General features: G+C 44.2%; 1 protein-coding gene across 1 annotated transcript; it reads right to left on the bottom strand.

Moving 5' to 3' along the window:
• Positions 1–27,712, bottom strand: SUN3 (Sad1 and UNC84 domain containing 3). Its single transcript, XM_038760581.1, has 10 exons — positions 27,438–27,712; positions 25,023–25,078; positions 24,387–24,490; positions 19,084–19,124; positions 12,263–12,434; positions 10,271–10,355; positions 7,325–7,440; positions 6,794–6,961; positions 4,008–4,100; positions 1–318 (listed from the first exon to the last, which is right to left on the bottom strand). Exons 1-10 carry the CDS (start codon positions 27,557–27,559, stop codon positions 199–201), a joined length of 1,077 nt encoding a protein of 358 aa, XP_038616509.1. The 5' UTR covers positions 27,560–27,712; the 3' UTR covers positions 1–198.

The raw sequence follows: 27,712 nt of genomic DNA, 5'->3' as shown, positions 1-27,712 counted from the left end.
TCTTTTTCTTTCCAAGCAACAGCCATTTAATTTTAAAAGTGCAAATTTCAGCCGTTATCTTGGCTTCCTTTTTCCGTTACAGTTTTAGGTGTGCTGTAATATGGCTGTCGTTTCACTGATGGACATTTGATGGATGCGGTTGCTTGACTCGGAATGCCGTTTGCAATTCCGAGGACCCTTGCTTCATCAAAGCGTACTTTACATGTTACTTTCCGGCTTGCCGTGTACCCTGAATCGATACACGCAAGTGAATTTGGGATGTCCCCAGTTGGTGAGAATTTTCAATTTCACACATGATAAGAATTCAGAAACTTCAACCTGAAAGACAAGGAGAAATGCATATTAATGCTTTTCAAGCCTCTCAAAAGTCCCCGAGCGACTACAAAACAGCTAATTAAGTTTGCTCCACTGCTTTGGGACTCGAGCACTTTTTTTACAACTACATTTTCACAGATGGGAAACAAAAGGCAAAGAGAAGTGAAGAGATTTTCTCCGGGTTACATAAGGTGTCAGTAAAAAAGACCCGAGATTAGAAATCAGACTTCCAAATGTCTCAATTGACACAATTTTTTAAAAAAGTTTTGCTTCAATTTCCTGTCAATAGTTGATCCAGTTTATCAACTCTATTGTTTTGTAGTTTCCCAGAGCTCAGTACAGTGCCCTGTGCACTATAAGTGCTCAATAAATATCATCGATAGGCTGATTGATACTATCAAGCAAAGGGTATTTGGTTCACTGTTCTCACCACATTTTATTTTTCACCTTGATCGCACAACAGGACTACCGTCTCTGCCTCTATTTCCCGTTGCAACAAGAGTTTCAGAAGCTACTCCAGCGCTCAGTACAGCACCTGGCACATAGTAAGCGCTTAACAAATATCATTTAGAAAAATAAGTTGGTCGTAATGATCCCTGCCCACGAGGTCCTGAAGCCAGAATGGGCTTGGTGCGATGAGGCCTCCAACCAGTCCCGGCACCTACAGAGTTCTGGCTGTCCTCCTCTTCCAAGCTGTGGTACTAGCCCAGTGGTAATAATAATAATAATAATAATAATAATAATAATAATAATAATAATAATAATAATAATAGTATTTGTTCAGCACTTACTATGCGCTAGGCCCTGTATTAAGCGCTGGGATGGATACAAGCAAATTAGGTTGCAAACAGTCCCTGTCCCACGTGGGGCTCAGAGTCTCAATCCCCATTTTGCAGATGAGGTAACTGAGGCCCAGAGAAGTGAAGTGATTTGCCCAAGGTCACCAGCAGACAAGTGGCAAGGCAGGGATCCGTGACACCATGTTGCTTCAGAGTGGCGGTCATGGCCCCTGGCCCTGGAGCCCACTGGCTCCTTGCCACAGCAGGCGCAGTGCAATAATAATAATGATAATAATGGCATTTATTAAGCGCTTCCTATGTGCCACGCACTGTTCTAAGCGCTGGGGAGATTATAAGGTGATCAGGTTGTCCCACGGGGGGCTCACAGTCTTCACCCCCATTTTACAGATGAGGTAAGTGAGGCCCAGAGAAGTGAAGTGACTTGCCCAAAGTCACACAGCTGACAATTGGCGGAGCCGGGATTTGAACCCATGACCTCTGACTGCAAAGCCCGGGCTGTTTCCACTGAGCCACGCAAGCAGCTCAGCTGGCCCACGCTGGGCTAGCCCAGGAATCACTGGGCTCATTAGGGTATCAGTGGGCCCGTTGTGGGCAAAAGCACTGGGCCAACAAGGGGAGTGCCCACTGTTGGGTAGGGACTGTCTCTATATGTTGCCAACTTGTACTTCCCAAGCGCTTAGTACAGTGCTCTGCACACAGTAAGCGCTCAATAAATACGATTGATGATGATGAGAGTGAAAACCGTTCTCCACAGTAGTCAACGATTTCTTGTCCTTACGGGCTCTAGGATCAGCAGAGCTCTTGGCCCGACCTCACAACCTCGCGTTGACCAGAGCTGCAGCCACAGAGGAAGAGGAGGAGGAGATGATGATGGAGAAGCAGCATGGCTCAGTGGAAAGAGCCCGGGCTTTGGAGTCAGTGGTCATGGGTTCAAATCCCCGCTCCTCAATTGTCAGCTGTGTGACTTTGGGCAAGTCACTTCACTTCTCTGGGCCTCAGTTACCTCATCTGTAATGACTGTGAGCCCCCCCGTGGGACAACCTGATCACCTTGTAGCCTCCCCAGCACTTAGAACAGTGCTTTGCACATAGTATGCGCCTAACAAATGCCATTATTATTATTATTAGGCAGCAGGCAGGGTAAGTTCAGTCATTCACTGAACACCACTTTAAGCAGAGCACTGTGTTCTGCTCTTGGGAGCATTCTGTAAAAGAGACATAGGCTCAAGTGCCCTCCTCTTTCCTTTCTTCCTTGCCCTCTTTCCTCTTCTCCTCTAGGCTTCCACTAGACTGTGAATTCCGCCCCCAATTGTTCGCTCCTCTTCCCCATCCTCAATCTCCCTCTCCCCCTCTCTTCTCTCCTGCTGATCAGCTTCTGCTTTTCTTTTCCACGCTGTCCCTCCAAGAGGAGAAAATAGGCCACCAAAACCCGGAAGCAGGTTTTGATAGATGTCCCAATTACTGAGGTTCTTTCTGCTTTTCTAGCTCATCTGCTGAAGCCTTCTAGACTGTGAGCCCATTGTCGGGTAGGACCGTCTCTATATGCGGCCGATCTGTACTTCCCAAGCGCTTAATACAGTGAGTGCTCCACACACAGTCAGCATTCAATAAATACGACTGACTGAATGAATATAGTACAACCAGTGAATAAGACAACACCCTCCAAACCACCAAGTGTTCCCTGCTAACATACTGGAGAATAAGGGACCCCACCAAGGTCTCTGACATTATCAGTAGCATTGATATCAACTACGAGGACGTGGATTGTGAATAGAATCTTCTCCAGTGACCCATTTATGATAATAAAATGGAAGTGTTCAAAACCCTGTGGCATGTCCCGACAGTCAAACTAGGATGGACGTGCAACCACTGGTGAGATTCCAAGGGAAACCGAGGAAAAACCTTAGCACAACTAAAGCAGGGCCTTTTACCCATCACTGAAGAAGGGAAGTGCACCCATTTCGCCCCACCTCAGCCTCGCTGGTGAGTCATTTATTCGTTCATTCGATCGTATTTATCGAGCACTTACTGTGTGCAAAGCACCGTACTAAGCGCTTGGGAGAGCACACTGCAACGAGAAGCAGACGCATTGTCGGCCCACAGCGAGTTCGCGTGGAACTACCTGATTCACAAATGAGGAAGTGATCTTGAGCTATCACGATCTTCTGAACTTAATTCTACCATTGAGAAGGTGAACTGGTGGAATGGATTGACAGTCCCACACTGACATTTTCAGGTCCACAACATACATAAATATGCAGTGATATTTACTGAGCGCCGACTGGGCAGAGCATTGTACCAAGCGCTTGGGAAGTACAGATCGGCAACGTACAGAGACGGTCCCTACCCAACAACGGGCTCACGGTCTAGAAGGGGGAGACAGACAACAAAACAAAACAAGTTAGTGGATTTCAGGAGAAAAAATTGAGGGAAATGGGACGCGTCCACTCACTCTTTGGCTCTCCTATGAAATCGGTACCTATGCTAAAGCAGCTTGAATGTCACGTCTTCAGTTGGATTTGCAGAATTAAAATTCGAGAGGCAGCGTGGCCCGTTGGCGTGGGACAAATCAGGACACCAGGGTTCTAACCCAGACTCTGCCACTTGCCTGCTCTGTGACCTTGGGCAAGTCATTTAACTTACCTATGCCTCAGTTTCCTCCTCTGTTAGATGGAGATTTAATATCTGTCCCCCTCCCCCTTCAAGGGTGATCCCTGTGAGATAGAGATTGTTTGATCTGACCATTGTGTATATACTCCAAAACTTGGCACACAGTAAACACTTAGCAAATAAATTGGTTTTTGCGCAATTCCTCAGCCTAAAGGAAGCTAAACGTTCCCTTGGTTCCAGCAGTGAAACCTATTTAAATATCCTTTCCCAGCCATTTCAGTACCTTGAGGTGAAATGTTTGAACAGAAGTTCCGGTTTTGTCGTACGTGAACTGCCCCAGGAAAATTCCTTCCCCTTCACATTCATCTTGCAGTCCCTAGAGAAAATGACAAACACGATAAAGTCTGAAAGCGTGCTTAAATTAATCAAAGCTTTTCCTGCATTGCAGTAACAATACTGTTAATATTCCCTGAGCATGGATAAGGTTCATCAAATCAAGTGGCATAGCTCCTTGTGGGCAGGGGATATGTCTACAAACTCTATTGCATGGTGCTCTCCCAAGTGCTTAGCACAGTTCTCTGCACACGGTAAGCACTTGATAAATACCATTGATGGACCGATTAAAATGGTATGGAGTGCGATTTCAGAAGTATGAAAGCAAAATAAGCACGTCTTATTACAAGCACATCTCCTCAAAGAGGCCTTTCCTGACTAAACCTTCATTTCCTCCTCTCCGCTTCTTTCGGCGTCACCCTTGCGCTAGAATTTGCCCTTTATTCACCCGTCCCTCAGCCCTATAGCACTTCTGTACATATCTGTAAATCAATTTATTTATTTACGTTAATGTCTGTCTCCCCCTCTAAACATGGGCAGAGAACACATCTACCAACTTTATTTTGTACTCTCCCAAGGGTTAGTACAGTGTTCTGCACTCAGTAAGCGCTCAATTATCATCCTCAATAAATACAGTTGATTGACTTTGGAAAACGTGAATGTGAATTTGCAAAATGAAAGAAAATGAATGGATTGGGCATGTTTCCTAGTGGAGCGAACGTTAATGGTGTCATTTTTAAGCAAATGCAGGGGGATTTATGTATATATCTCTAATTTATTTATTTATATTAATGCCTGTCTCCCCCTCTAGACTGTAAGTTCACCGTGGGCAGGGAGTGTGTCTGTTAATTGTTCTGTTTTACTCTCCAAGCGTTTAGTACAGTGCTCAATAAATACGATCGAATGAATGAGTGATTTGGAACTAGTACTTTTTGTCTTGATTTCTGTGGGCCTCTGGATTGGTCTGGGAGCCTGTTTAGTTGGGAAACAGTTTTTCCTAGTGGAAAGAGCACAGGCCTGAGAGTCCTAGATCTTGGGTTCTAAACCCGGCTCCTCCACTTGTTTTCTGGGTGACCTTGGGGAAGTCACTTAACTTCTCTGTGCCTCAGTTCCCTCATCTGCAAAATAGGGATTCAATACTTGTTCTCCCTCCTACTTAGACTGTGAGCCCCATGCGGGCCCTGATTATCTTGCATCTACCCCGGCACTCAGTACAGTGCTTGACACACAGTAAGCGCTTTCCACATATCTTAATTAATTAATTGAATTAATTAATGGCTGTTGCCGAGGTTGCTGGTGTCCCTGAAATCCTTTCCCTTGCTGTCTACCGTCCTGGACTCTGAGGTCTGAGCGAGGCCCCTAAGGAATGGGCCGAAAAAATGGCCCAAACCACGTGACCGCAGCAACTTTTTCCGGGAGCCTTTTCTCCCGAAAACATGTTCACTTCATGTACTTCATGTAGACCAATCCATCTCCAGCCTCAGTTTCCTCTCTGCGGCCTCTCAAATTTTACAAATTACAGTGCTCTGCACACAGTAAGCCCTTAATAATAATAATAATAATAATAGTATTTGTTAAGCGCTTACTATGTGCAAAGTACTGTTCTAAGCGCTGGGGGGATACAAGGTGATCACTATAACTACTGTATAATCCAGCTCAATGGCCCAAGCGACTTGGGATTCTTGTAGAAAAAAGAGCAACTCTAGCAATCATAGGGACAACAGTGATTTCCATTTGTGTAAATGTGTATTTCCCGAAGGCTTCAGACACTGACAAGCAGCGTGGCTCAGTAGAAAGAGCCCGGGCTTGAGAGTCAGAGGTCCTGGTTCTAATCCCGGCTCCGCCACTTGTCAGCTGTGTGCCTTTGGGCAAGCCTTTTCGCTTCTCTAGGACTCAGTTATCTCATCTGTAAAATGGGGATTAAGACTGGGAACCCCACGTGGGACAAACCTGATTACCTTGTATCCCTCCCAGCGCTTAGAACAGGGCTTGGCACATAGTAAGGACTTAACAAATATTATTATTATTATTATCATTAGTAATAAATGAGAAGTATTGCCCCTCTTGAGTTTATTTATTTATTTTACTTGTACATATCTATTCTATTTATTTTATTTTGTTAGTATGTTTGGTTTTGTCTCCCCCTTTTAGACTGTGAGCCCACTGTTGGGTAGGGACTGTCTCTATATGTTGCCAATCTGTACTTCCCAAGCGCTTAGTGCAGTGCTCTGCACACAGTAAGCGCTCAATTAATACGATTGATGATGATGATGATGATGATGGAAAATTGAGTTGGAAGAAAGGCTCCAACTTGAGATGACTGATCGTGGCAAAGTCTAAAATGAACGTGCTTCTCCTGTAACCCACTAACTGTAGTTTTTTTTATGGTATTTGTTTCGCACTTACTATGTATCAGGCACTGTACTAAGCGCTGGGGTAGATACAAACTTAGTATGGGTTCCAAAATACATCGCGGCCATAAGAGTCTTGTATCACTCTAATGGACTTCTCCAAAGCAAGTCTAAGTCTCTTGTAAAATTCAGGCCCACAGGAGCCCCTGAGCAGAGAAATCTCATTTCAAGAAAAGAATCAGAATAATAATGACGGCGCACGTTTTCCCCCCAACATCATGGCCACACGTCGGCGGCTAAAAAGTTCTGCCTTGAAGAGAACGGGCCAATCCTCCTCCCTCTTCCCCCTGTTTTCCCTCCGTCAGGAATCAGAAAAGTTGTTCACATAGATAGAAAAGTCCTTGGGAGCGCTGGTGATGTTCCCCGAAGGAGAGATCCTCTCCGAGATGTGTTCCAGAGTAACCGCCTTTGGGATGACCTTCCTGGCCAGCTTGATTATGGCGTGACCCTGAGGACCGGGAAATGCCCAGCAATTTCCAGGATGCACAGAGGGCTGCAAACACAAGAGTCACGGGTCAGTCCGATTTTTCACCCTGGAGATCCCGCTCAGAACAAGCGCTTAGTAAGTGCACGAAGTAAGTGCTCAAAAAAATACACTGAACACCCCATAATAGGTTGGAGATCATGAAAGTCAAAATGCGATAGATTTGAATGACTACTTTAAAATCATCCGACGTCGTAATTAGAAACGGTGACGTTCATTCCACAATGGACATTTTCGAAGTCCAAAATGTGTTTCTGCTTGGTTCTCCTTCCGTAGCAGGAGAAAATAAGGGGAGATTCAATAATCACATAAAACCAGGACGAAGTCCTGAAAGGGGAATCAGAAAGAAGCAGCGGTTATTTCGGTTTTTACCTGAAGAATGACATCAGGAGGCATTTCATAATTTAGGAACCCTAGCCCATACCAATATAGTCTGGCTTTCTCATTTTTGTAGTTCTCAGAGGTTCCAGCTTCAACGATGGAGGCGCCTGAAATTTCAAAAATATATATTTTTGAGATAAACTTTTCAGAGAGTTTAAAAAACCCTCTTTCTCTAATGGTAGGATAGAAAAAAAGATACCCCTGAGACAATTCAGAATCTCAGGTCAGAAAACTGCAGGGATGTTGTAATTTCTTATCCTAACGGCCGTTTACCATTTACTCTTTCATCGCCTTAAGCACTATCTCAGATTCTGGAATGTGTGGAAAACTTGGAAAATCCTTAGAGCGGAGTTGCAAGTGCTAATTAGCGAATGAGGAATGTGATTTGAGGCTAACGAAGGAAAATATTTCATCTACAAGAATAGAACTAGGAGGTAAGGGATTTGTTCCCCAGGAGAATACGAAGAACACTGCGCATTGCGTGACTAGCAAACAAATGCAAACAATTCACTAAATGCTACTGCCTCACTGATCAATTTTATCAATACCAACTTTATGGCTTCTTCATTTCATTCTAAAGGTTCTCTCTCTTCCCGCTCTGCCCTTTGTTACTATTGCAATAGGTTGTCAGAAAGAGTGACTTACACCCCTAGAGTTTTGGTGAAATTTGAAGTACCACAGAAACCCACCACTTGGACGATTTCAATATCTGTCTGAACGGGGAAAGTGGGAAAAAAAAGAGTAATAATGAAAAATACAACGGTCAGGGTAGAGGTTGTGATAGCCAATTCCTACAGTTTGATGATCTAGCCGTAAGGCTGAATCTCCTTCAAAAAATTCATCATCGTCATCAGTCGTATTTATTGAGCGCTTACTACGTGCAGAGCACTGTACTAAGCGCTTGGGAAGTACAAATTGGCAACATATAGAGACAGTCCCTACCCAACAGTGGGCTCACAGTCTAAAAGGGGGAGACAGAGAACAAAACCAAACGTACTAACAAAATAAAATAAAGAGAATTCAGAAGAGCTCGGATTCCTCACCCAGGCCCCGTCTCCATGGGGGTGAAGGGCACGCTGCCCCTATGGAGTTGACCCCGAGGGGAACTTTTACCCCCCAGATTTGGGGCAGGATGAGAACCTGTCGCTATCCTTCCCTGCCCGTTGGAGCTGCAAAAGATCAGCTGGAACCAAGGGACCGAGATGGTGGCTCCAAGATGGTGGCAAGAGGAGGAAGATGATTGAGAGGACATGCCTAGTTTCCACTCCTCTCAGGGGGCCTGGAACTCCAACCCCATCCTGTCCCCTCTGTATCCCCCAAGGAGCCCGAACAGGGCAGATGAAGAAAGCGGGTGGAAACTCCTCCTCACGAGGCTGCGGACCAGAAGAACCACTTGCCCCAAGCCATGTTTATGCCTAGCTTCAGGGAGCACCTCCTTCGGTTCTGACCGCCTCCTCTTTCCTTCTCTCCCCTTCCCTTTAGATTTCTCTCCCCTCTTCTTTATTCTCCTCTTCTCCATTCCCCTGCTCTTTGGCTTTCTTCACTCTCATACTTTCCCACCCTGTCCGTTCAAATTTCTGCCCCCAGTTATCTGCCTGCTCAGAGTTCTGCCCCAATCCTCAAAATGAAAAATTGGGTGATCCTGGATTAACTGGAAGGACTTTTCTGGCCATAAAGGACCTCTTCCAAAGGATGGAGAAGCAGATCGAACGCATGAACAGGGGCAAACTAACATTAAGCTGTGATGCTACGCTCAGAGTTTGTTAGGCTGGGAAACTCCCCAAAGGGATAAAGTCAGGAATCAAGAAAGATGACCCCCATAACCACCCCCCAAGTCATCTAAACACATATCTTTGTGGAGGGAAGCTTCCTGTAGCGGAAGGAAAGAGGAGAAAATTGGGGAGAATCAATCAACTCATGATATATATTGAGTGCTCACTGTGTGCCGAGCACTACCACTTAGCACTCGGGACAGTGCAACAGAGTCGATAGTCCCTGCCCACAGAGAGCTTACAACCTAGAGAGAGAAGAGAGCAGAATAAAGGTAGAAATTCAATGATCCTGCTCCTGCTCCCTGGAAGACCAGCCTATGTTTGGAAAATTGTCCACCACGTAACAATCTTAACAGCGTATGTTTTCTTCTTCCCCAGTTTAAGACTTGGTATGAATCAGTGTTTATAATACTACCACTATTTTGTGCTCACTTTCTGTTTCTTCCTCTCAACACTTCATCTCTTTATATTTTTAGGCCGCGAGGAGACCCCATTCCATCTCTGGGCCACCTCTGGTCAAACCTTAGGGGTCCTTCAGGTGGTGTCCCTTGTAAGGTTTTTAAGCAAGTAACGTCTTTCTCTCAAAGTGGGGATGGTAGTTTAGTTTAGTCACAGTTTAATCACCCTCTGGAAAGACAGCCTGTCCTCTTTTGCTCATTCTGTGAAAATCTTTCTGAAAAATCTCAAGGATAAAAACACTGATGACAATCATCTGTCATTGCTTCTGATTTAATTAAAGTCATTTCAGCAATTACAAGCGCGACGGTTGGGCATTTCCACTGCTTATTGGTACAGAAAAATAATATTCAATCAGTGGTACTGAATGCTTAATACGTGCAGAGCACTATACTAAGAGATTGAGAGAGTACATAATGGGCTTACAGTCTAGAGGGTATAGTGAGAAGAATACTTTAAAAGTTTCACAATATCTGCTTGTCTACAGATTTTGACCTACAGAGAAGTCAGAGGACACCCTTTCTGTTCTGTTCCTTCCTGGTTATCCACATGCACTTCTTAAAAACAGGTTTTAAGGTTTTACCTCTGCGTGCAATCCCTAAAATCGGAGCATTTTCCAGGAGCTATGACTGGGGCCAAAAGTGCCGACGTGACTTCATCTCGTTATATTCTTGTACCTCAACTCAAGGTATTCAAGGCTAATACTCACCGGCCGATTTTAATGCGTAGTCAGCCATTTCAACTTGGTCTTCCCTCAGCTTTTTCAGTACGTAGTTGACCATCTTTGACATTTCCTTTGAAGGGAAGAAAAAACATACACAACTGCCCCGAAGAAAGTTATAAGAAGCGAAGAAAATAAAAAAGTGCTTTACTGGCTCAGACCAGGGGTTCATCTTGCCCAGGTTTCCGAGTCCAATAGTGACCTAGAGTTCAGAGGAAACGTGATGGTTGCCCTCCTTGCTAGCCATCCTCCTGGTTAGGGATTTTTCCCAATATCTGAATTTTCCTTCTAATAGCCCAAACAAGCAGAGCAGCCTACTATAAAAAGCAGGGGCCTCGGGGTCAGCGGACCTGAGTTCTAATCTTGTTCTGCCACTTGGCTACCGTGTAACCCTGGAAAAATTACTTAAATGTCCCGGAGCCTCGGTTCTTCTGTAAAATGGGGATGTGAGCCCCGTGGGGGCATGGAACGTGTCCAGCCTGATTATCTTGTATCTACCCCAGGGCTTAATACAGTGCCTGGAAAATAGTACGCACTTGAAAATACCATGAATAAAAAAATGAAAAAACACACAAAAAAATCCCACTATCCTGAGGAATCTAACCACTCTGTTCCATCAGTTAATCAGTGGCATTTTTTGAGCACTTTACCAAGCGCATAGAGCATTTGCTCACATGGAATGTGCCTATTTGTTGTTGTACTGTACTCTCTCAAGCGCGTAGTACAGTGCTCTGCACACAGTAACAATAATAATAATGATGGTATTTGTTAAGTGCTTACTATGTGCAAAGCACTGTCCTAAGCACTTACAATAATGGCATTTATTAAGCGCTCACTATGTGCAAAGCACTGTTCTAAGCGCTGGGGAGGTTACAAGATAATCAGGTTGCCCCACGGGGGGCTCACAGTCTTAACCCCCATTTCACAGATGAGGTAATTGAGGCACAGAGAAGTTAAGTGATTTGCCCAAAGTCACACAGCTGACAATTGGCAGAGCCGAGATTTGAGCCCATGACCTCTGACTCCAAAGCCCGTGCTCTTTCCATTGAGCCACGCTTGGGAAAGCGTAGCAGACAAGCGGCAAATCTGGGATTAGAACCCAGAACCTCGCTGTGTGACCTTGGCCAAATCACTTGTCCTCTCTGGGCCTCAATTTCCTTATCCATAAAATGGGGAGTCAGTATTTGTTCTCCCTTCTCCTGAGACTGTGAACCCCGTGTGGGATGGGGACTGCGTCCAACTGGTTACCTTTTATCTACCCCATAGCTTAGTACAATGCTGGGCACAAAACAAGCACTTAATAATGATAATGGCATTTATTAAGTACCCCATCCCACAATAGGGTTGACAGTCTTAATCCCTTTTTACAGATGAGGTAACTGAGGAACAGAGAAGTTAAGTCACTTGTCCACGGTCACACAGCAGACACGTCACGGAGTCTGGATTAGAACCCAGGTCCTTCTGACGCCCAGGCTCATGTTCTATCCACTAGGCCACACCGCTTCTCTGTTGTTTTGCCCTTGGACATGAAGGGAACAGTCACCCTGTACTGAGGAGTCCTTTATTCCATGAGCACCTGGAGATATAACAAGGCAAGCCACGCTTGTTTGAATGGAGAAAGGTGAAAAGGATTCAAAGGCCTTGACAATTATGATTCACGCCATGATTTCACTGTCAAAACTCATGGAAAAGATGTGGAGAGAGGGAATTCCGGGAATGTGAAATCTCAAATGTCCCCAGGCTTAACCTAGACTGTGAGCCCACTATATGTTGCCAACTTGTACTTCCCAAGCGCTTAATACAATGCTCTGCACTCAGTCAGCGCTCAATAAATACGATTGATTGATTGATTAACCCTTTCGTCGGTGGTATTTATGGAGGGTCTACTGTGTACTAAGCACGTGGGAGAGTCCAGTACAGCAGACTTGGTTGACACGTTCCCTGCCCACAACCTAGAGGCCAGCAAGAGCCCTTTCCTACCTTTTCCGATACCGTTTCTCCTCCTCGCCCTTCCCGGACAGCTCCATCGGCGTGCAAGCTAAAGTTGCTCATTTCCTTCATGGCGTCACTAAGCTCGGCCTTCAGTGTCTTCATCTGCTCTTTGAGGGACAGAATTTCACGGAGGTTGTTCTTCAAGTCGACAGTGCCCATCCTAGGGGAAAGAAGGGGAAAGGTGAGGGGTGTGAGCGGCGGGGTTTTCGGGTTTTGGGGCGACAACGGGGCACCGAGATGAAGGCCGAGTTGAAGATCCAACCTTCTGCCCAGCCGTGAGGACGGGCCTACTACAACGCCCAACGTCTCCCTCCGGCCATGTCGACTGGCAGAGGAAGATTGAAATGCCCGAAACGGCGGGCCGCTGATCAGCACTGAGGCACTGATCGCGGCCGGGCGGATAGACGCCTGAGAACGAGGGCGGGAGAAGAAAACGCCTGCATCTACCAGACGGAAAGCTGAAACAGGAGGGATCCATTATTCGAAGACATCACAAAGCATAATGTCCAAGAGCGCATTGTAATAATAAGAATAATAATGGCATTTATTAAGTGCCAAGCACTGTTCTAAGCACTGGGGAGGTTACAAGGTGATCAGGTTGTCCCACAGGGGAGCTCACAGTCCTAACCCCCCATTTCCCAGATGAGGTAACTGAGGCCCAGAGAAGCGAAGTGACTTGCCCAAAGTCACCCAGCTGACAATTGGCAGAGCCGGGATTTGAACCCAAGCCCGGGCTTTTTCCGGTGAGCCACGCTGCAGGTCGGAGGGATCCGGTTTGTCAACGCACCAGGCTGGAGGTTGGGACTCTGGCTCCTCTTTTCATCATCAGTCGCATTTATTGAGCGCTTACTATGTGCAGAGCACTGTACTAAGCGCTTGGGAAGTACAAATTGGCAACACATAGAGACAGTCCCTACCCAACAGTGGACTCTTTGTGTCTGGAGCTACGGAGAAGCAGCGCGGCTCGGTGGAAAGAGCCCGGGCTTGGCAGTCAGAGGTCATGGGTTCGAATCCCGGCTCCGCCACTTGTCAGCTGGGTGGCTTTGGGCAAGTCACCTCACTTCTCTGGGCTCAGTTCCCTCATCCGTTAAGTGGGGATGAAGACTATGAGCCCCACGTGGGACAACCTGATGACCTCGTTATCCCCTCAGTGATTAGAACAGTGCTCGGCACATAATAAGCGCTTAACAAATGCCATTATTATTATTATTTAGCACCACGCTGGGCACGTTGTAAGTGCTAAACCGTAGCTGACTACCAGCAATCAGGCTGGAAACAGAGGGAGATCTGCAGCAGGCAGAACTCGTTAGTGCAACTAGGATATATTCATGCAGTGGACAATGGAGTGTTGATCTTAGATTTTTCGGTCAGAGTAGCACTCAGGGTCTCCTCTTTGATAGCATCATGCATATGGAGAAACACACACACACACACATCCTCGAAACCGTGAGCTCATTATGGGCAGGGGACATGTTTGCTAATTGTTCTGTATTGTACTCTCCCAAGTGGCTTGCTCCCTCCTACCTCACCTCACTACTCTCTTACTCTAACCCAACCCACCCAGTTCGCTCCTCTGATGCTAACCTTCTCATGAGAGAAGCAGGGTGGCTCAGTGGAAAGAGCACGGGCTTTGGAGTCAGAGGTCATGGGTTCGAATCCCGGCTCCGCCACGTGTCTGCTGTGTGACCTTGGGCAAGTCACTTAACTTCTCTGAGCCTCAGTTACCTCATCTGTAAAATGGGGATTAAGACTGTGAGCCCCACGTGGGACAACGTGATCACTTTGCATCCCCCCCAAGCGCTTAGAACAGTGCTTTGCACATAGTAAGCGCTTAACAAATGCCAACATTATTATTATTATTATTATTATTATTATGCCTCCATCTCGTCTATTTCGCCACCGACATCTCCCCCACATCTTGCCTCTGGCCTGGAATGCCCTCCCTCCTCGAATCCGACAATCGATCTCCCCCCATCTCCTCCAAAAGGCCTTCCCTAAGCCCCCCTTTCCTCTTCTCCCACTCTCTTCTGCATCACCCCGATTTGCTCCTTTTGTTCTTCCCCCTCCCAGCCCCTCTGTCTCCCCACCCTCAAGACTGTAAATTCATTTTGGGCAGGGAATGTGGCTGTTTATTGCTGTATTGTACTCTCCCAAAGGCTTAGTACAGTGCCCTGCACATGGTAAATACTCAATAAGGTTGATTGAATTTGAATTGAATTAGAGTGCTCTGCACATAGAAAGCACTCGACAAATATGACTGATTGATGTTTATATATACATATGTATATACATATATATGTATATATATATATATATAAACATCAATCAGTCATATTTGTCGAGTATAAGCACACATATCTCCTTGGTTTTCAAGCATGATTCTATCTAAAAGAGACGCTACATTAATAAAAAAAAAGATGGGTTAGTGGCGTACCGTGGACAAATGCCAAATGCACTCTTGAGTGAACGCTCAATAAGGTTGATGGAATTTGAACTGAATTAGAGTGCTCTGCACATAGTAAGCACTCGAAAAATTTGACTGATTGATGTTTATATATATATATATATATATATATACACACACACACATATCTCCTTGGTTTTCAAGCATGATTCTATCTAAAAGAGACTCTATATTAATAAAAAAGTTGGGTTAGTGGCGTACCGTGGACAAATGCCAAATGCAGTCTTGAGTGAACACTCAATAAGGTTGATTGAATTTGAACTGAATTAGAGTGCTCTGCAAATAGTAAGCACTCGACAAATATGACTGATTGATGTTTATATATATATATATATATATATATATACACACAGATATCTCCTTGGTTTTCAACCATGATTCTATCTAAAAGAGACTCTATATTAATAAAAAAAAATGATGGGTTAGTGGCGTACCGTGGACAAATGCCAAATGCACTCTTGAGTGAACACTCAATAAGGTTGATTGAATTTGAACTGAATTAGAGTGCTCTGCACATAGTAAGCACTCGACAAATATGACTGATACACCAGATATCTCCTTAGTTTTCAAGCATGATTCTATCTAAAAGAGACTCTATATTAATAAAAAAAAGATGGGTTAGTGGCGTACCGTGGACAAATGCCAAATGCACTCTTGAGTGAACACTCAATAAGGTTGATTGAATTTGAACTGAGAGTGCTCTGCACATAGTAAGCACTCGACAAATATGACTGATTGATGTTTATATATATATACACATGCACATATCTCCTTGGTTTTCAAGCATGATTCTACCTAAAAGAGACTCTATATTAATAAAAAAGATGGGTTAGTGGCGTACCGTGGACAAATGCCAAATGCACTCTTGAGTGAACACTCAATAAGGTTGATTGAAATTTGAACTGAATTAGAGTGCTCTGCACATAGAAAGCACTCAACAAATATGACTGATTGATGTTTATATATATATACACACATATCTCCTTGGTTTTCAAGCATGATTCTATCTAAAAGAGACTCTATATTAATAAAAGAAAGATAGGTTAGTGGCGTACCGTGGACAAATGCCAAATGCAATCTTGAGTGAACACTCAATAAGCTTGACTGAATTTGAACTGAATTAGAGTGCTCTGCACATAGTAAGCACTCGACAAATATGACTGATTGATGTTTATATATATATACACACATATCTCCTTGGTTTTCAAGCATGATTCTATCTAAAAGAGACTCTATATTAATAAAAAAAATGATGGGTTAGTGGCGTACCGTGGACAAATGCCAAATGCACTCTTGAGTGAACACTCAATAAGGTTGATTGAATTTGAACTGAACTAGAGTGCTCTGCTCATAGTAAGCACTCGACAACTATGACTGATTGATGTTTATATATATATATATATATATATATATATATACACAGATATCTCCTTGGTTTTCAAGCATGATTCTATCTAAAAGAGACTATATATTAATAAAAAAAAAAGATGGGTTAGTGGCGTACCGTGGACAAATGCCAAATGCAATCTTGAGTGAACACTCAATAAGGTTGATTGAATTTGAACTGAATTAGAGTGCTCTGCACATAGTAAGCACTCGACAAATATGACTGATTGATGTTTATATATATATACACACATATCTCCTTGGTTTTCAAGCATGATTCTATCTAAAAGAGACTCTATATTAATAAAAAAAAAGATGGGTTAGTGGCGTACCGTGGACAAATGCCAAATGCACTCTTGAGTGAACACTCGATAAGGTTGATTGAATTTGAACTGAATTAGAGTGCTCTGCACATAGTAAGCACTCGACAAATATGACTGATTGATGTTTATATACACACACACACACACACACACACATATCTCCTTGGTTTTCAAGCATGATTCTATCTAAAAGAGACTCTATATTAATAAAAAAAAATGGGTTAGTGGCGTACCGTGGACAAATGCCAAATGCACTCTTGAGTGAACACTCAATAAGGTTGATTTTATTTGAACTGAATTAGAGTGCTCTGCACATAGTAAGCACTCGACAAATATGACTGATTGATGTTTATATATATATATATATGTATATATATATATATATATATATATATATATACAGACAAACAGATATCTCCTTGGTTTTCAAGCATGATTCTATCTAAAAGAGACTCTACATTAATAAAAAAAAAAGATGAGTTAGTGGCGTACCGTGGACAAATGCCAAATGCACTCTTGAGTGAACACTCAATAAGGTTGATGGAATTTGAACTGAATTAGAGTGCTCTGCACATAGTAAGCACTCGACAAATATGACTGATTGATGTTTGTATATATATATATCTATTTACACACATATCTCCTTGGTTTTCAAGCATGATTCTATCTAAAAGAGACTATATTAATAAAAAAAAGATGGGTTAGTGGCATACCATGGACAAATCCCAAATGCACTCTTGAGTGATGTTAGAGAACGGTCACATGGAGGTAAATCTACTCTAAACTATTGTCTGGATTGGTGCCTTGGATTGTTTTACCTCCACACATGGAGATATAGAGAGTGTATGACTTTGGGCAAGTAGTTCTCTTCAGGTTTCTCTTTTTTCTTCCATTGTCTAAGTGGGAATATTTATTAAACTGAGATGTGAGACAAAAACTCAAATAGAAATAAAAGAAGCAGCGTGTCTAGAAAGAACATGGGCCCGGGAGACAGAGGACCCAGGTACTAATCCCAACGCTGTCACTTGCCAGTTGTGTGACCTTGAGCAAGTCACTAACTGCTCTGTGCCTCAGTTTCCTCGACCGAAAAACTGGGATTTCAATATCTATTCTCCCATTTACTTAAACCGTGAGCCCCACATGGGACAGGGACTGTGTCTAACCTGATGAACTTGTATCTGCCCCAGCGCTTTGAGCAGTGCTTGATATTTGCAAGTGCCATAATTGTTCTTATTATTATTCATAGTCAAATAGACTATGAGAAGCAGCATGGCGTGGTGGACGGAGCACGGGCCTGGGACTCAGAATGCCACTTGTGGGTTGTGTGAACTCGGGCAAATCATTTCTCTGCGCCTCAGTTACCTCATCTGTATAATGGGGATTGAGACTGTGAGCCCCACATGGGACAGGGACTGTGTCCACACCGACTTGTTTTAATCCACCCCAGTGTTTAGTACAGTACCTGGCACATTGTAAGCACTGCCATAATAATAATTATCATTATCTTAGACCTATTCAATAGACATATTCTATAGACATATGATCAGACTGTATCTGATCTGCTTGTGCAGTATTTACCCCAGTGGTTGCCACATTGTAAATGCTTAACAAATAGCACCGTTACTATTATTGTCATTATTAATATCAGTTCTCATATTCTTTGACTAAAAGTTGGTTAATACTTCAGGCTGTTACAATTATAAAGGAATCTGATTCTCATTTCATGCTGTTACATAGAGCGTCTGTACTTGTTTGTAAATCTACCAATGCAAAAATGCTCGCTCTTCAGGAAATTTGAGAGTTTGATAATAATAATAATGATGGCATTTCCTATGTGCAAAGCACTGTTCCAAGTGCTGGGGAGGTAACAAGGGGATCAGGCTGTCCCACGGGGGGCTCACAGTCTTAATCCCCATTTTACAGATGAGGTAACAGAGGCACAGAGAAGTTAAGTGACTTGCCTAAAGTCACACAGCTGACAATTGGCGGAGCCGGGATTTGAACTCATGACCTCTGACTTCAAAGCCCGGGCTCTTTCCACTGAGCCACGCTGCTGCTCTGTTTAGCGTTGCCATTTAAATGATCATAAACTTAATGTGTAAGAAGCACACACACCCCAACACAAAGCTAATCTGTAAATGCAACTGAATTGAGAAGCGGCGTGGCTCAGTGGAAAGGGCCCGGGCTTTGGAGTCAGAGGTCATGGGTTCAAATCCCGGCTCTGCCAATTGTCAGCTGTGTGACTTTGGGCAAGTCACTTCACTTCTCTGCGCCTCATTTACCCCAACTGTAAAATGGGGATGAAGACTGTGAGCCCCCCGAGGGACGACTTGACCAACTTGTAACCTCCCTAGCGCTTAGAACAGTGCTTTGCACATAGTAAGCGCTTAATAAATGCCATTATTTTTATTATAATTGAGTGGAAAAATACCAGAAGATTGGCGGTCAGAATCTTCTTTGTCGTTTTAAAGTCTGGTACGTGGAAACCATAAGGAGAGACGGCTGAGAAATGTATTTTGGCTCAGATAAAGCTATGGGGGTTTAATACCTCATTAAAACTATATATTTATCTCAAGTAACACAAGAAAGACAAACAAAGCAAGAAGTCGTAATCACGTCAGGAAAATATTACTTGCCTTAGGCGCTCCTCATGTCCTTTTGACATTCGAGCTCTGACCTGCAGGAATAGAGCAGCAAAGCAGAAATTCTAAGTTCTTCCTACCCGGAAAACGGTTCATTCCAAAACGAATGCATTTTCCCACGAAGAGACCAAAGAGTGGAAACACGGCATTGTGTGACTGCCTCGTCCTCTAGACCGTAAGCTCGTTATGGGCAGGAAACCCGTCCGTTGAGTGCTCAGTACGGTGTTCTGCACATAGTAAGCGCTCAATAAATATCGTTGACTGATTGATTGACTGACACCTTCTACGCTGACCACGGCAGCGGAGGCAGAGCTGGGAGAAGCAGCGGCAGTCTGGCCACAAATTTCTTCATCCCTAAACCTCGCTCTCAGATGGAAAGGGATACGCTCCACTGCCACCTCAGAACAGGAGATTGGTGGGAAGCTGATCGGAGACCGTCTAAACCAAGCGGGAATGAATATTTAGTTATAAACGTCGTCACTGGGGGATGGATTTCACTAGAAAATACGACGCAGGGCATCCATTTTTGTCCGTTCCTTTATGCTTTCTTTATTCACCCCGTCCCTTCCCCGGTCAGATGATCCCTTTTCTTGGGTGCACTAAGAATGTCAAATTGTACTTTCCAATCGCTTAGTACATTCATTCATTCAATCGTATTTATTGAGCGCTTACTGTGTGCGGAGCACTGTACCAAGCGCTTGGGAAGTATAAGCTGGCAACATATAGTGAATAGTGAAGAGAGCACGGGCCTGAGAGTAAGAAGGTCATGGCTTCCAATCCTGCCTCCTCCACTTGTCTGCTACGTGATTTTGGGCAACTCACTTCACTTCTCTGGGCCTCAGTTCCCTTATCTGTAAAATGGGGATTGAGGCAGGGACTGTGTCCAACCTGATTTGCATGTATCCACCCCAGCACTTATCATATTATTATTGTACGGTGCCTGGCACACACAGTAAGCGCTTAAACACCACAATTATTAATTATTATTATCATTTAAAAAGGGTACTGGGGTGTTCCAGAATAAATTAAAACTATAATAATAATAATTGTGTTTTTTGTTAAGCGCTTACTATGGGCCGGGCACAGTACTGGAATAGGGAATGTGGGCAGGGAATGTGTCTACCAATTTTATTTATATTGTATTCTCTCAGCTGTTAACACAGTTCATCCTCTACCACTGGAGAGGATACAAGCAAATCGGGTTGGACACAGTCCCTGCCCCATGCGCTTAGTACAGTGCTCACCACATGGTAAGGGGTTCATTAAATACCACTGAATCCTATGCCCACAGTAGTGCTCAATAAATACCCATAACAGAACACAAAAGGATCTAAAAGAATGTAGAATTGCCTGATTGCACTCTGCACACAGTAAGTGCTTAATAAATACGATTGAATGAATGAATGAATGGATAAAAGTATTTCTGAAACGAACTCTCTCCAAAATCAATTCATCTTTTAGCAGATGGCAATCCAATTTCCCCTTTGAATGAATTTATACTTTATACTTTAAAGTATATATACTTTAGTAGAGAAGCAGCGTGGCTCAGCGGAAAGAGCCTGGGCTTTGGAGTCAGAGGTCGTGGGTTCAAATCCCTGCTCCGCCAATTGTCAGCTGTGTGACTTTGGGCAAGTCACTTCACTTCTCTGTGCCTCAGTTACCTCATTTGTAAAATGGGGATTAAGACTGTGAGCCCCCCGTCGGATAACCTGATCACCTTGTAACCTTCCCAGCGCTTAGAACAGTGCTTTGCACACAGTAAGCGCTTAATAAATGCCATTATTATTATTATTATTATTATTACTCCTGGAGAATATTTTACTAAATTAGGAATGGTGTAAAATTTCTTTTTGGAAAGTAAAATAAAGCAAAAACTCAGCACTGAATGGTACATTTAGAGATTTTGGGCTGCGGGGGAGGTTAGGATTATGCCTACCAACTCCTTTGTATTCTGCTTTCCCAAGTGCTTAGTAAAGTGCTCTTCTAGAGAATAAATGCTCAATAAATACCAACGATGGCTTAATCGGAAGCAGGAAAGGGAGAGTGGAAAGGTTGGGACTCACTTCTGCCTTATGAGGTTTTTTTTTAAATTAATGATATTTTTTAAGACTTACTAGGTGTCAGGTACTGACCATGCCCTGGGGTAGACACAAGCTAATCAGGTTTAAATCAGTTCATGTCCCACATAGGGCTCACAGTCTTAATCTGCATTTTACAGATTAGGGAACTGAGGCACAGAGAAGTGAAGTGCCTTGTCCAAGGTCACCCAGGAGAGGACAGATTAGGGAACTGAGGCACAGAGAAGTGAAGCGCCTTGCCCAAGGTCACACAGCAGAGGATGTGTGAGGTTGCCAAGCATGCTTTCTCCTAAGAGAGCAGAGGGAAAAGAAACACCTTTCTGTATCTTCCCACACTCTCCCTCTCAGCTGGTTTATACCTGGATGAAAGACAGGGGAGGGTTACCTAGTGGCAAGAACATAGTCCTGAGAGTCAGAGGACACGGGTTCTAATCCCAGCAAATTGCCCGCTCTGTGACCTTGGGCAAATCAGTTAACTTTCCTGGGCCTCAGTTACCTCATCTATATACCGAGGATAAAAGATCTATTCTCTTTCTTCTTGGATTGGGAGCCCCATGTGGGACAGGAACTAAGCGGGGAGAACTATGTCTGACCTGATTATATCTAACTCCAATTCTTAGTACAGTGCTTGGCACATAATACGCACTTAACGAATACCAACCTGACTATATTGTATCTACCCCAGCCCTTAGAGCAGTGCTTGACACAGAAAAAGCGCTTAACAAATACCATAAAAAAACCCACAATTATTATTCCAATGCTTAAGATGTAAGAAGTGCTTAACAAGTACTTCAATTATTATTATAGTGCTCGGCATGTAGAAAATGCTTAATGAATACCACTACTTTAATTATTATTGTTATACTTATAAGAGGCAAACACTTTAGCTACATGTGTAGCGAAATATAGTTACGCTCACCTCTAAAAGAGAATGAAGGACCATTTGATGGATAACCAAAACTGCCAGCCGTATTCACCTGACGGCTCCTTCCTATGCCTGCCTCCCTTTTGACAGTAGCATAATTCAGGAAATTAAATGGTTAGAAGGTGATCTTGAGAGGAATGAAGAGTGTGAGCTGGCATGTAATGGGAGAAGAGCGTGGAGAAGTAAAAGGGAGAGAATTGATGAGCGCCTTAAAGGATGATGTTCGAAGTGGAGATGAATGAATAACAACTGGAAGTGTTTGAGCAGAGAGAGATGTGCTGAATGATGTCTTAGAAACATGATCACATATGTTGCCAACTTGTACTTCCCAAGCGCTTAATACAGTGTTCTGCACACGGTAAGCGCTCAATAAATACGATTGATTGAATGAATGAATGATCTGAGCAGCAGAGCGATGAATGGATTGGATAGGATCACGGCTGGAAGCACGGTGGGCGCGGGGAGTCTAGTAAAGATATGAGGAGTTCCTGGACCAGGCTAGTGGTTGTTTGTACGGAGAGGATGAAGGGCTCCCGGGAAATGCTTTGTAAGGGAACTAATAAGCTTTATCAACGGTCTGCAGGTGAGAACTGCGAGTGAGAGATCAAGGATAATGCCAAGGTCGGAGGCTTCGGAAACAGGAAGGGTGATGGTGCTGTCAATTGTGATGGCAAATTCAGGTAAAGAAGAGGATGGGGACTTTTTGACATTTGACCTTAGGGTTCTGGAAGGGAAGGGTATCCATTCAGAGATGTCTCGAAGGCATGAGGAAATGCGAAGCTACAGATGAGGAGAGAGACCGGAGCCAACGAGATTGATTTATCTTGATTTATCCTCTGGACCGTAATTGTTGCAAACAGGGAACACATCGACCAACTCTATTATATTGTAATAATAAGAATTTTGGTATTTGTAAAGCACTTACTATGTGCCAAGCACTGTTCTAAGCGCCGGGGGAGATACAAGGTAATCAGGTTGTCCCACGTGGGGCTCACAGTCAAGAGCACGGGCTTTGGAGTCAGAGGTCGTGGGTTCAAATCCCGGCTCTGCCAATTGTCAGCTGTGTGACTTTGGGCAAGTTACTTAACTTCTCTGGGCCTCAGTTACCTCCTCTGTAAAATGGGGATGAAGACTGTGAGCCCCCTGTGGGACAACCTGATTGCCTTGTAACCTCCCCAGCACTTAGAACAGTGCTTTGCACCTAGTAAGCGCTTAATAAATGCCATTCTTCTTCTTCTTCTGATTAATAATAATAATATTATTACCCATTTTACAGATGAGGTAACAGAGGCACAGAGAAGTTAAGCAGCGAAGCCAGGTTTAGGACCCATGACCTCTGACTACCAAGCCCATGCTCTTTCCACTGAGCCACACTGCTTCTCTGCACTCTCCCTAGCACTTAGTACAGGGCTTTACACACAGTAAGCACTAAATAAATGCCAGTGATTGATTGATTGATTGATTTAGAAGTCATTCACATAGAGATGGTAACAGACGAGTTTCCCAGGGGAGGATAAAGTGAAAGCGATAGGGGATCCCAAAGAGCATACTGAGGGTTTCCCGTCGTTAAAGGGTGAGAAGAGGAAAAGGAGACTGAAAACCAAGAGAGAATTATGTGGAAGGGACCAAGATTAAATAGTGTTAACAAGAGGGAATGGTCTACTGAATTTAAAGGAGGCTAAGAAGGCTTCAGATAAATGTCTTTAGTTTTTCCAATGAGGAGGTCATTGGTAATCTTGGAGAGAGAAGTCCTAGTGGATTAGCAGGGGCAGAAATGAGATTTTAGTGGGTCAAGAAGGGAGTTGGAAGAGAGGAAGTGGAGGTAGTGGATGCGTCTTACTCATTCCAGGAGTTCGGACGGAAATGGGAGCAGGGAAATAAAAGGCACGGTGGGATGGCCGGAGGGCTTAGTTTTCAGAAAGGGAGTAAAAGCATTTTTCAAGGCAGAGGGAAAAGAACTCTCAAAGAGTGAGCAATTGAAGATGGTGGTTAGGGAGGGAAGAAGGGTGAAAGTAACTGTTTGGAAAAAGTGAGAGGGGGTGGGTTCAGGGGAACAGGTGAGCTAGATTTCGAAAGCGGGCAGGAGATTCAATCGTTCGACCGTATTTATTGCCAACTTGTACTTCCCGAGCGCTTAGTACAGTGCTCCGCACACAGTAAGCGCTCAATAAATACGACTGATTGATTGATTGATTACTGTGTGCAGAGCACTGTACCAAGCACTTTCTCTCCTGTATCACCCTAAAGCACACGTGGCTCTCAAAAAAGAAATTTAGGGTTAAAGTAAATATCACCTGGTTTTGGTACAGTTGAAAGCCGTAGTCCGCAAGGACGTCATAGAGTTCCAGAGTCTTTTGTGAGATTCTTGTTTCTTTAAGCCACTCCTTATTGTAAAATCCTGTCAGAGAAAACAACAATTAATCCCTTAGCTGAAAGACTCTACAACTTCAAACAATTCTTAAATTTTGTTTACGATTTAGTGGGATGAAGGCTGATTAGATAGGTAATAATAATAATAATAATAATGATGGTATTTGTTAAGCGCTTACTATGTGCAAAGCACTGTTCTAAGCGCTGGGGAGGTTACAAGGTGATCAGGTTGCCCCACGGGGGGCTCACGGCTTTAATCCCCATTTTCCAGATGAGGTAACTGAGGCCCAGAGAAGGGAAGTGACTTGCCCAGAGTCACACAGCTGACAGTTGGCGGAGCCGGGATTTGAACCCATGACCTCCGACCTCAAAGCCCGGGCTCTTTCCACTGAGCCACGCTGCTTCTCAAAATAGGTGGAAGGTAAGCTTATTGTGGATAGGAAATGTGCCCACAATCTCCTATATTGTACTCTCCCAAGTGCTTAGTAGGTGCTCGGCACACAGTAAGCGCTCAACAAATACAATCGATGATGACGGACAAATTCCGAAAAAAAAATTACCTGAAAGGAGTAGAATCAGTAGGAGCACCACAATCGTGATGGTCTTCCAAATTTTCCTGAAGAATAAAGCCGAACGACGTTAAATAATTATTCAGAAACGGACTAAATTGAGTATCAAAGTCGTCTAGAGACTCGGCTCCCCAGATTTTGAACAGGCAAAGCTAAAACATTGCAACCTCCAGCTTTCTCCTCATCTCTCTCCAACTATTCCCGTCCGAACTTCTCAGACGGCCTGTTGATATCCGCGGCCTCCTCTTTCTCTCCTCCGCCTCCTTTCCCGACCCTGTACGGTTGGGCCCATGGCCCGCACTCGGTTGCAACGAGGACCTCCTCTTAGCCAAATCCAACGGATCTTCTCGCTCTGCCTCAGTGCTCCTCGACCTCCCGGCGGTCTTGGAGACCCATTTCTTCTGGAAACACTGTCCAACCTCCGTTTCTTTGACCCGGACCTCTTCTGGCTCCCTTCCAACCTTTCAAGCGGCTCATTCTCCGTCTCACTGCTAGCTCTTCCTCTGCCTCACACATCCTAATTGCCAGTGTTCCTCCGGGCTCTGGTCCCGGACGTCATCATCATCATCAATCGTATTTATTGAGCGCTTGCTGTGTGCAGAGCACTGTACTGAGCGCTTGGGAAGTACAAATTGGCAACATATAGAGACGGTCCCTACCCAACAGTGGGCTCACAGTCTAAAGTGAGACATCTACTCTCAATCTTCGCTCTTGGCCTTGGGGAGCTTATCGGCTCTCACTACCAACCCTACGTGGATGATGCTCGAATTTACATCACTAGCCACAGCCTCTCTACTTCCTGAAAATTTGGGATTTTTTTTTCCTGGCTCCAGGGCACCTCGACATGGATTTTTTTAAAAAAGGTATTTGTTTAGTGCTTACTAAGTAGTGTATTAAACACTAGGGTAGATACGAGGTAATCAGGTTGGACACAATCCATGTCCCACATCATCATCAATCGTATTTATTGAGCGCTCACTCTGTGCAGGGGGCTTTCAGTCTTAATCCCCAAATCAATAGTAAAAATAATAACAATGCATAACAATGGTTATTTGTTAAGCACTTACTATGACTGTGAGCCCACTGTTGGGTAGGGACTGTCTCTATATGTTGCCAACTTGTACTTCCCAAGTGCTTAGTACGGTGTTCTGCACACAGTAAGCGCTCAATAAATACGATTGATTGATTCAATCGTATTCATTGCCATTCATCATATTTATTGCACATTAGTGCTATGTGCCAGGCTCTGTACTAAACGCTGGGGTGGATACAAGCTAATTGGGTTGGACACAGTCCCAGTCAATTAGTCAATCGTTCATTCATTCATTCAAGCGTATATATTGCGTGCTTGCTATGTGCAGAGCACTGTACTAAGCGCTTGGGAAAGTCCAACACAATAAACAGTGACATTCTTGCCTGGGCCTCATCGTCTTAATCCCCATTTTACAGTTGAAGGAACTGAGGCACAAAGAAGTGAAGTGACTCACAGCAGACAAGGGGCAGGGGCAGGATTAGAACCCGAGCCCTTCTGACCCCAAGGCCCGTGCTCGAGCCACTACACCATGCTGCCGGAGGTACAAAGGAGTTGAGTGACTTGCCCGAGGTCACACAGCAGCCAAATGGCAGAGGCAGGATTAGAACCCAGGTCCTCGGTGTGCTCTTTCCGTTGGGCCACACCGCTCCTCTATTTCTTAGAGTTCTAATTCGTTGGGCCTCATTCTTTTCAACTTCTTGTTCGTACTATCCTGCCTGAACCCCATGACCTTCTCATCCAACACACTACATTCACAGTAGGTGACCCAGTAAATCTTCTTTGCAGTGCTGTGCACACAGTAAGCGCTCAATAAATACGATTGATTGATTGATTGATTCCATTTTCCACAATTCCTCCTAACAGAGAAGAACCCAAGCGGTTGCCTCCGCATAAAACACAGTATCTAGATCATTCAGGGCTCCCAACTGAACTTTGCTTTCGATCACTCGGATAATTCAAAAAGTCACATGTTCATTTCCAGGCAAACAGATCTTGATGATTCAGGCCAAATCCCCCAGCAAGATTTTATCATCGTCATCGATCGTATTTATTGAGCGCTTACTGCGTGCAGAGCACTGTACTAAGCGCTTGGGAAGTACAAGTTGGCAACATATAGAGACGGTCCCTACCCGACAGCGGGCTCACAGTCTAAAAGGGGATTTTATGAGTACAGTTACCCCGATGTTCGCATTTGTAGACTCCAGGGTCAGATGGGGGAAAGGGAGGAAGAAAAGCAACGGCTATTCGAACCTTTTCCCCCGTGACTCTATTTGGAGAACACCGTTTTAAAGGGAAGGACTATATTGACCGAGTGATTTGTCAAAACATGATTTTCTAATTTGGTTCCTGACCTTTGAATATGGGGTACCTACCAGGGTGGGTTGAGATTTTGAACTTCAGGCTGCTGGTCCGCTCTGCTCGTTCCGCTCTTGGCTTCTTCGGAGGGAATCCCCGAAAACCTGGCATTTCTTCTCAGATTTAGCCTTGCACTCATTTTTCGCCCACGGAGTAACCAGAACCGGGAGAGTTTAGTTCGACGCGCGCACTCTCCAAACCGTTATCTAGAAAACTTGAAGTGAATTCATAATTGAAAAGGGTGGGAAAAGGCACACCTGTTACCCTGAGAGAAAAGATGGGAGGAATCCAA

Source organism: Tachyglossus aculeatus, chromosome 18 (genome assembly GCF_015852505.1).
Source record: "Tachyglossus aculeatus isolate mTacAcu1 chromosome 18, mTacAcu1.pri, whole genome shotgun sequence".
Classification (NCBI taxonomy): domain Eukaryota; kingdom Metazoa; phylum Chordata; class Mammalia; order Monotremata; family Tachyglossidae; genus Tachyglossus; species Tachyglossus aculeatus.
The sequence above is the reverse complement of the archived record's forward strand: the minus strand, read 5'-3'. Positions and strand labels throughout refer to the sequence as shown.